This window comes from Siphateles boraxobius, unplaced genomic scaffold, assembly GCF_051911475.1.
Source record: "Siphateles boraxobius isolate OS27281-9 unplaced genomic scaffold, OSU_SipBor_1 7, whole genome shotgun sequence".
NCBI classification, from domain to species: Eukaryota; Metazoa; Chordata; class Actinopteri; order Cypriniformes; family Leuciscidae; genus Siphateles; species Siphateles boraxobius.
The window spans coordinates 29,459,019-29,469,893 of record NW_027509197.1 but is presented as its reverse complement, the minus strand read 5'-3'; the positions used below and the strand labels follow the sequence as shown (position 1 = coordinate 29,469,893).

Sequence of the window (10,875 nt, the reverse complement as noted above, 5' to 3'; positions counted from 1 at the left end):
ATGAATGGAAAGTTGACCAACAATAGAGTAATTTTTTTATATCTATAAATATTAAAATAGTACTTATTTGAGTTTTTGTAATATATATGCAATATATTTTTATTATATTTTGAATATTATTCTTTTCAAGGTTTTTAAAGCCTAAAAGGAACTTGTATAAGACTATTCAAGTTAAAAATAAATAAATGATATTTAAACTGTTAGTTCCATGAAAATTAAACTGTTAATCGAAATTTTTATTATGAAAAATGAACACTGGCAAAATTCATACTGAAAGTTTATTAGATGAGAACAATATTCTATAGGCTTGCATGCAAACCGCAGATTTTTTGGCTGGTGTACTGCACAATATGCTAAACACACACTTGCTGTGTACGCCCACTCTCAATCCTGGTGTCATCTATGATCTCATGCTTTGAAGGGTGTGGAGTGTCTGCAAAATCCAAAAATATGACCTAATACATATAGATGCCCATGATGACACATTTAGTGGAAACAAAATTGTTTGTTTCCTCGAAGGAAGGCAGCATTCTGTAATGGCTGGTTCACACTGCCAACATTTCTATCATTGTAGTATTTTAAAACGCCTTTGTACATGGCTCATCCAATCATAATTTAGAGTCAGAAATATTTGTTTTATAACTTATTTTCACGTTTTCTCATTACATTGAAGCCAGGTCAACATCTCGGTGACAGAGAGGAGAATAAGACACGATTCCATTTTAAAAACATCTTTTTAATAAGGTGCTAAAAATCTTCGACATGTATTTGAGCACGGACAGAAACACGTACGCCCCTCCTGTGCCACTTATCATTAACATTACAGTGACGGAACAGAGCACAAGCACCGACTGCAGCATGGCACGCACATCACAGTTGAGAGGAGGACAGAACAAAGGTCACTGTTTATTAAGGCATGTTCACAGGTAAAAGAGAGAACCGTTCTGTACAGAGAAACACGGAAAGTGATTCGCAAGCAGGCTTTTCCCAGAGGAGAACAGAACTGTGTGTGTCCAAATTTCTCAGTTGCAAAGCTGTGGAAATGTGAGGGCTGAAAGAATTCAGCATGTCCATGAAATGATTTTCCTTTCCACTGATAACCGTCTATCAGTTCCACTGAAGTCAATCCTAAATCCAAGTCTCAAGACACCAAATTTCACCTTTCACAGCAAAGTTGCACGCAACTAATGCGATGAAGTAGTCTAGAATCAGATGGGCTCCATTTTTATGGTGATACTGAAAAATGCAGGAGAACAGACCAGTGGGTTCACGGGTCATACGACAGGGAGAGGGAATATTGCACTCGTTGATAGATGAGGTTGTGCCACAAATCACGAAAGGCTACCAAACATGGCTGTTATTGCTGGTGTTTTACTGTTCCAGCAGTCGGTAATGCCATGTTAAAACGCTCAGACATAAAAACCATTAACAATCCCTTATAGTCAATATTAGTGAATTAATCCCTAAAATTAGCTAATAAATTACATTTAAATGCTCTTAAAACATAATCAATTGCAAACAATTCTGTAAAAAGGCTCAAAGGCTTGTGCAACAGACACCCACTGTGCACATGCTACAGCTAGAGATCAACACAAATGGCTACCTTAACATGAATATAGATCTCTCATCTCATAAACCACAGCCTCAGACATTTTGAGGTAACACGACACAGAATCGGACCAATCGCTGTAAAACGATTAGTTAAACCCCACAGTGGAGTGAATAATCCTTTGCATAATATGGGCTGATAAGGAAAACGTGAAGACTTGAGGACCACGGCATATGCCACATATTGACAGACCTATCACAGGTCAATTAAAGCTTGGATCCCACAGGCTATTTACAAGTGACACTACAGCTCTAAGAGGTCCTCGTTCCACAGACGGCCATAGCTCCCGCCAGGCGGCTAATTGAGCTTGTCTATAATTATCCATTACACTCCCATTAGATGTGGTGAGAGCACTAGAGGAGTCATCACCATGGGGCACTGCCAAATCCACGAGAAGATCCGCTTGTGCTTGCATCTCTACGCAATAAATGTCCCTTATATCGTGACAGTGTGTAAACGCATTATTTTGATCATTTATTAAAAAAAAAAGGGTAAAATAAAATGTATAAAAGGGATGCATTCAGAGGGCAAAATGTCAAAGTCAGTATCTACACTTGTTTCCTCCTTAGTCAGGTCTCAGTTCCTACTGTTAGTTATGATGCTAACACAATGCACTGCCATCACGGCTGATCATATATTTCACACTTACAACATCTTTCAAAAAAACTGAAGCACTGATCCATTAAAGTGAGCAACATGCTGTGTGCCCTTTTCTGTGCACTCTGCTGGAATACATTGTCCATAAAAAGAAAAGCCTTCAGTCTTCTTCTGCGGGAAAAAGCTCACTCGGTGTGCTCAGACAGAGACAAAGACGTCCAAATAGAGGCGGTCATACGATTCCCTGAAGAAAAGGAGGAGCAGGAGACTGAAGATGCAGGATCCTGTCAAACACCAGTTCAACCAGGACAGCTCTGAAAAACAAAATAGCAAGGTTGACTGAGGTTAGCGATGGCAGTGTTAAGAGCGCTGGATACCACGTACATCAATGCATGATAGAACAGACATGAGTTTAACATATTTTTGGAAATAGTGTTTTTTCCCCGCATTAATCATCGGAATTTTCTTCACGTTTGTAAGTATCAGGTAAGTTAACAAATGTAAATGTTTTTTTCTTTCTTTTCTTAGTACCTAAAAAAAGCTGTTTAGTAGTATCTTAAAAAACAAAAACTAGCATCCAAGGATGACTGTGGTTAGTGATGACGGCATTTCGAGCACCGAATACCATGTAGTTCACCGAAAGATAATGTTTATCATAATTTTATAAACACAGTAACATACAAAAATAACAATGCAAGCCTACTTGGCCTTAAAGGGTTAGGTACATTTGTAAGGTACAAGAAAAAAAAAAGTTCACAGCTTAGCTTGCATTGCATTTTTTTTTCTAAAGGCAAAATCCAGTCATTTCAATAGGAGTCCACACATTCAGAATTTTGAGCAGGGGTGAAATATTTCCACAAGAATTTGCCGCATTGACCAATTGAATAGTACTTGCTTTGAAAGTGACTTCTGCCTTAGCAGTGCTTAGTGCATCATTACATTATTAACAGTGGAGATAGACCTTGTTTGCCATGTGACCATGCCTTAATGTAAATGTGTGTGTAGGTACTGTTTTTCAAAATCCCATAAACTCATGATGGATAAAATAAAGTCTTCTAATAAAGTTTTTATATATATAATGGCCCATTTCACTACATTACAGAGCTGCAAGTGGTTACAAACAGCAATTTACATTGACTAAATGCAGTTGGCACTTACAAACTTTGAACATAAAAACAGACCTTCATTTCCTTCTGACCAAACCATATACATGGTCATGCTCCAAAAATCAAAGGCAAATAGAAAAACAAAATATACTAATAATTGTTTGAAATACATCAGACTGTGTGAGATAGCAGACACACACAGGTTCCCACAGCCGCTCTATTCCTTTCATTGGGCAGTTCAAGTTACGAGAGGTTTTACATAAGGTTGAAGTTTAAACCAGCAATAGAATCATTTTTACAAGCACTGCACATGAATACGAAGATACTTTTTAAAGGACAACACTGAAAACTGCATGCGAGAGCTGTGCAAACACATTCAGAATACATATACTGCGGTGAGCGATTCAATAGATGAAAGCCTCACACCAGCTGCTGTGGCTCTGATAGAGCGCTGGGTTGAATATAACATAAACCAGGTCAAACACACAGACCCTCGAGGACAAAGGAAAGAACGCAACTTAATTTAATAGAGAAGTGGATTTCAATTTCAAGGCGTCCCGTATCCAGATAACAGGTTGATCAATTGCCCCTGAAGTGAGAGCTGCAATCAATGGCAGAAGGTGAAATGCATGCTGGGTCAGCTGTGGAGCCCATTTGGGATAAATGATATGATTTAGGCATGCAGCACAGTCAACACAACCAGGTACGGCGGACGATAGAGCCATGTTGACTCGAAGAAATGGAGAGCGGGGATTCTTTCCAAAAGCCCCCTCATTAATCAGGCCTTACTAGCCCTTCAGCTGCGCTTGGTATAGCGGCAGGGTAATGGAGTTGTGTTTATCTGGCTATTATGTCTGTGCTGCACGCCTGCCCCAGCCTCATCAATTTAAAAGAGAGAGGTAGCATCACCAGGCAGGATGTCTGCAGCGCATGTTAATGAAGAGAGCGGCTCGGCTCAGCTCAGGTAATCCAATCAGACGCCCCCCAAAAATCCGCGAGTCGTCAACAGTCACCTTTCCAGCGCTAATGGAAGGCAGAACTTTGGACAGAGCGGCCCAACCTCTCCCTGAGGCAACGCCGCTATGGAGAATACAAAAGAAGTTGGTTTAAAGGATTCGATTTCTTCCTCCTTGTCTCGCAATAATAGGAGCACAGCAATTATATCCTGTCTGTCAGTTTACACAGCAGTCAAACTGTTATGTCGCATTTCCTTCCTCTTAATACCTGACAGCAGAATGCAGAGATGTTGTTATTAAGGGTGCAATTTAGCCTGTCTCTTTCCTGCCATCGTCTCATGGGCTGTAATGTGCTGAAAAGGCCACGGTGGAACGACAGCGTAAACAGGCCACTCACCGTGACACTCACAATCTCTTACACGCGGCGCGCTGGGACAAAAGCGAGGACAAGGAGGGAGGGATGCGAGGAAACATCCTACAGCCGCTGTCTCGCTTCGTGACTGCACGGCCCAATGTCGTCTCACTCACCCACAGGGCTCCGCACTTCCTGTCAAGCGAGCTGGGGTGTCTGAGATGGTCCTCTTATTGCGGTAATTATTCTTAATCGCTCCCCATTCAGCTGGCAGACCGATGGCATATTTCAGATCAGTTTAATGTCTTGCTCTGGCCCCAAGCAGAATCAAGAGAGGATGACTGACAGTTTTTGGCACTGTTTTCTCCTTATAAGATTAAACTTGAATTATATTTTGCAGTTCTGAGTTTGATTTGTTATATACATATGTGATTCCAAATAAAAAAAGAGGAAAAATTCTATTTAGAAAATAAGACATTAAATTAAACAAAAACTAATTACAATAAATTATAATTAATATTATAGAATAAATACAATTATATTAATAAAAAGGGTAAACTATATACATACAGTACATACACGCTTTTTTTGTGTACATATTACAATTACAATTAAATTACTGTTTTAAAAATTAACTTTAAGTAACAATGTCTAAAACTAAAATGAGGAAATTAGCATGCACAATTAATATATATGCAATAATATACAATAAAATATTGTAAAATATATATATGTGCATTATATCATAAAAATGTAATCCCTGGAAAATATACTCGAAAAAATTACACACCTTAGCTTTCAATCATGGTGTGAAAAGCTCTAGGAAACTTGCTAAATCGAATGCTGCAAAAAGAGTTTAGAGCAGGCATACCCCATCAGGAAGTACACACTCTGGGTCTCTACGAAAGGTTACTGGACCCTTAATTTTATTATTGCCATTTGACAGACGGGCCACCCTCAAACAGTAAGTGACATGTCCTTTACTAAGCCACAATCAAAAAAGGCTGAATGTTCAATCTTTACCAGCTATTCACAGCTTTCGGATTTAAGGGTGAATGAACCAACCTTGGCAATTTAAATGGCCAGCTGGGAAGGTCCGCAACGGTCACTCAATGAAGCACATCCCTTTCATTTCATTTTAAAGTAAATACAAAGAAAGTGTAAGAAATTTGTGAATGCATCATCTGTCACAGGCAGGTGCTATTCTTAAAAGCACATCAATACAACCTTGGGTGGCTGAAAAAAAAGGATCTGGAAAATAAAAGAACATCGAGGCAGGCTCAATATAAGAGGAAACAGGCAATTTTCATTGCACATTGGTAACCATTCTACACAATACTTCAGATCTATATTAGCAATGAAATCAAAAGAAACAGGGTAATTACAACAAGGTAAACAAAAGACTCAAGCTTCTTCTGAAGGCCGTGACACACCAAGCCGTCGTCAAAGAACTAGCGGCGACAAAAGTCTACTTTGTTGTCGCCTCGCATCAGCTGTGTCTGGGCCAAAAAGCTGCAATTGATCACACTGCATAGACTACAGTCAACTGCCAACTAGCATGTGAGCTCTGCACCTGTGTATAAGGAAATAACTGTTTATATCAGCAGGTATCAACAGTCCATATTCCTCATTCAAAAAGGGAAACCGAAACTAGGACTGCAGATAGTCAAACCGTAAACAAAGCAGCGCTTGCTTACCATTTTAAATACCATTTTAAATACCATTATGTTGATCACTTTCTTTATTCCATGCAGTAGGCGGCTCATGTTGTTATAAAAATACTTGCTTATTGGAATGCTCAGGTAAGATGATATAAAATTAGAACAGCCTTCTGTCTGTGTGCCGTCTTAACTTCTTCGCTCCCTGTCATCACTTTCGCTTTTATTCACATGCACTCATCCACTAAACTGAAAAGCCAATCAGATGATCTCTCTCACAGATGGCCCTGACTTCAATTCAACTTGCTGAATCGGCTGAACTGTCACCGACGAGGGCCCAAATAGAGACGCATGTGGAACACACCACAAAAACTAGCCCAACGGATGCTTACCAGCAGCCAGACATTCTGTTTTAATACATTTTAAAATGGAATTTATTCCTGCAAAGCGGAATTTTCAGCATCATTACTCTAGTCTTCAGCGTCACAAGATCCTTCAGAAATCATTCTATTTCCTGATTTGGTGCACAAGAAACATTTCTTATTATCCATGTCGAAAACAGTTTTGCTGCTTAATACTTTTGAGTAAACTGTGAAGCATTTTAATTCAGGATGAATAGGAAGTTCAAAAGAACAGCATTTATTTAAAACAGAAAAACGTAACATTTAATTTAATGCCTCCTTGCATAATAAAAGTATTAATTTCTTTCAGAAAAAAATAAAATCTTACTGAGCCCAAACTTTAAAAGGCAGTGTAACAGTGCCCTTAAGCCGAATATATGCTTTGGTTTTATGTTTGTCACTACATTTTGTACAGTGTAAAAATTCCAGCATCCAAATTTTACCTTCAGTAAATTTTGAGTAGAATGTCTAGAACTGACTACAATAATTGGCGAGTCCACTAGATTGCAACCCCTTTACAGTTGGGCCATTACTTCAAAGAAATATCCTATAAAGAGAATGGAAAATGCCAATAAAAACAACAGAATAAATGTACATCAATGTGCAAGGGTGATATTACTAGAGCTTTATTCAAATGCACATGCACATCATTTTAAACATCTGTCTTAAGTTCTATTAATTTAACTATGTGTCAAATTTTAAGTGGAACTACACCTTTAAGACGAGGACTTTGTGCAGTTTAGCTAACAGAGAGCTTATTATGTCTAGAAGGGCTTTCTGCCAGTGCAAACAGCGAGAGGTTGCCGGATGGTTCTGATGAAACAAACAGAAATCCATCCATCATCTCTTCAGCACCTTCACACTGCTTGGCCTAAACAGAAAGCGTTCAAAACTCAATAGCAATGCCAAAGCAATAACCATCTATATATAGAGACCTCATTGTTCCAACATTATTTTCAGCCGTGGCACGGTGTTGGCGGGGAACTGCGGCACTGACAGCAACACAAAAGCAGAACGAATCTCATGGCTTCATTTGGAACCGATAACCCGATCAGATTTGAAAGGATGAGCCAGTTAAGCTCACTCATCTCAGTTTAATCTTCTCCAAGGGATCAGCAGGAAGACTGAGGAGTTTGCGCAGTCTTTCTTGACACCTGGGAGCCGTCCAGCAGCCTAACTGCTCAAAAAAAACAGAGACCTGTCAGCCGGTCACTCAAGGCCACTGACAGAATGGGGAGATAAGTATCACAGCGGACATCTGGATTTGACAGTGGTCAGTGTGATCAGAGGTTGACAGCAGTACAATTCAAAACACATGCTAATTTCTAAAGAAAATGGGGGTGGTAATTTTTTCACAGACAAACACCACATGTTGTGGGTGGTTTCCTAGACATGGCTATGAAGTTTCAGAGATGCTCTATTTAATTTCTGGGATGTTCTTAGTGTTGGCTAGATGGTTGCTTACAGGTTCAAGTAAAAAAAACAAAAAACTATATCATATTCTGGTCCCATGTATGGCTCACATCTCTCCTTTAATGCATGTCTGTGTGATTTTCACCAGTTTTATTCGCCTTTTATTGTATCGGAAGTCTGTTTTTACCCAAAAAATAAAAAGCAAAAAGCAAATAAAATGCTATTATGACTTAATATTATTATATTATTTTCAGGAAAATTAAATTCCCAAATCTCATTATTGTAATGCATAAAAAGAGACGTTAACAAGACTACTATATCTTTATATTAATTTATATATTTTAATAATACAATACTATAAATATTTATAATCTAATATAATTAATACTATTTATTTATACATCTTATTAGTATTTGCACCACTACCGTAAACTGAATTAATAACAAATTGATTTTAACTTTGAAAAAAAATGTGAATAAAATGATTAAGAATAAATGTGCTTAATATTCCTGAAAATAAAATCACAAATGTAAAAACTTCTGACAGTAAATTGCATTTTCTTTATGCAAAATAAGATTTTATTTTTATTTATTTTTTGGGGTGAAATGTGAAATGGACATTTTCTGGAAAGGATTTGGGAGATTCGCCCATACTTGGTGAATGTCTTAGTGAACGCTGAAAACCATTAATAAATAACAATCATTGAAGCCATCGTTATGTTATGTTATCTACATGTATATGTAACCCCCTTCACCCGGGTCCCACTCGACCCGCTCCGAGCGGGCCTCGAACCCGGGTCTCCGGCATGAGAGTCAGGCGCTCTAACAAGGAGGCTAAAGAGGCTAGCATCTTTCGCTAGAGCGCCTATTGAGATCAGAGGAGTGAGGTTTACTCGCACAGCAACTACTAGCTGGCCTCCGTTACATATATATTTCATGTGTATATATGTCATGTGTATATATGTCATGTATGCGCTATGTAGGCACACCATATAACAAAATGCTGTTTTTTGAATGGAAAAACACATACAGCCTTTGTGTTAACCTGACAAACGGTGTCCACCAATAGCAAGAAGTAGAATAAAACTATCACTGAACTACCTGTCATTCCAAAGAAATCTGTCAGAAAGTGACTCATCAATATTCAGCTGGAAGCTTGTATTTACAGGGATCCAGACTAACTTTTCCACTGGTTGCACTGGTGCTACCAACTTTCTCAGTTGGTCGCACTTTTTTTTTTTGTTGCTACATGCCATGGGATTAATCAATGCATGTTGATGAATAGTGGTTTTAATGGACCAAGGCTAGCAAAGGCTTTCTGGGTTGCAGCATAAATACCTGTAATATATTATATAAAAACATTTTTATATTTATACTATATATATTATATAGTATAAATATAATTATATTATATAATACATTTTATTATATATTACGTTATATTATATTACATTTTTATCCCAACATTTGGGTTTGTCCATATTTGACCCAAATTTGAGTTTAAACAACCCAGAATTGTTTAGGAGTGTATAAATATATCTATCAATTTACATTTGAATTATATTATATCTATCTATCTATCTATCTATTATCATCTTTCTATCAGCATCATCTTTCTATCTTTTAAAAATCATTAAACATTCAAATGTATGCATTACATTTTAAAAGATTGGAGTATTATAATACGGGCACTGGGCAACTCCGCATCCGAGCCGAGCCGAGCCGAGCCCGGGATAAAATAGTCAGAATATAAACACTTATTATAAGCGTACCGTAGGGATTCAGGATAAGTCAAAAACACCGTTTGGAAAATTGATTCATGATGTACTCGTTCATTTTGAACATAAGATACGGACTGCAGAAGCTGATACAACGGCGTTCTGTTGCGCGAGCGTCCACTCGCACAATCCGACCACATACAATTTTAACTCGCACATTCTCAAAAAACGGTTGCATATGGGACCAATTTGGTCGCAGTCTGGAACCCTGATATACAGAGCAAGACAGGGCAGACAAGTCAAACTCCATGCACTTTTTTTCATGCGAACAGCTTTGCACTGAAAGTTAATCATATTTCAGGAGAAGTACAATGACACTGTCCTAAATCTAAGTCCATATCTCTGCCATGTGTTAATTTAGGCTGAGTGAAAGCTTTGTTTTCCTTGCTGTAAACATTGCATTTAAAGAGTTAAAAATATCAAGGTACCTGTAAAGTAAAAGGTGAGGAAAAACAGCATAAGTCCAGTGAAGAGGTTGCTGAGGAAGGTGACCACTCCGCAGGTGATGCCCTCAGGTACAGGGTAAACCGTCTCAATGAACAGCTCCAAGAAGATGGGGACACTACTGTTGATGAAGATACCCACCAGGATGCAGGAGGTGTAGAGAGTGGCTAAAGGAGCAAAAGGAGAGAAAAAGTGAGACAGCGGGCTGAATCTCAAATACATTTCTAGAATAATACCTTCTTTACACAGGAAGAGAAAGACTTTGCAACTGATTGAGTGGAAAAAAACCCTTTCTAATTTAATCTTTCTTCCTGCGCAGGCAAACCCTATTTCAGCAGATAGTACACTAATCAACTACGAAAACACTTACAACCTCATCTTTATGTAATGATTATAATGTGCTAAGTTGGTACTACAGAAATCTTTCTTTTTATCTTAGCAAAGCTGAAGTTTAATGAAGTGTGGAAATTGCAATAAAATGTCTTTTATTCCAATATTAAATACACTTTCATTTCCAAAACCCAATTTTTCTTTAAAAAATTGACAAAAAGAAAAACCTTG

General features: G+C 38.1%; 1 protein-coding gene across 1 annotated transcript in view; it reads right to left on the bottom strand.

Moving 5' to 3' along the window:
• Positions 1-715: 715 nt before the first annotated feature.
• slc49a4 (solute carrier family 49 member 4) overlaps positions 716-10,875 on the bottom strand; it is a 46,789-nt gene continuing 36,629 nt past the window's right edge. Inside the window, exons 8-9 of the mRNA XM_077216268.1 lie at positions 10,299-10,481; positions 716-2,520 (exon numbers count right to left, since the gene is read on the bottom strand). Coding sequence (XP_077072383.1) covers positions 2,405-2,520; positions 10,299-10,481 — 299 coding nt within the window. The 3' untranslated portion in view covers positions 716-2,404. The remainder of the gene's footprint in view (positions 2,521-10,298; positions 10,482-10,875) is intronic.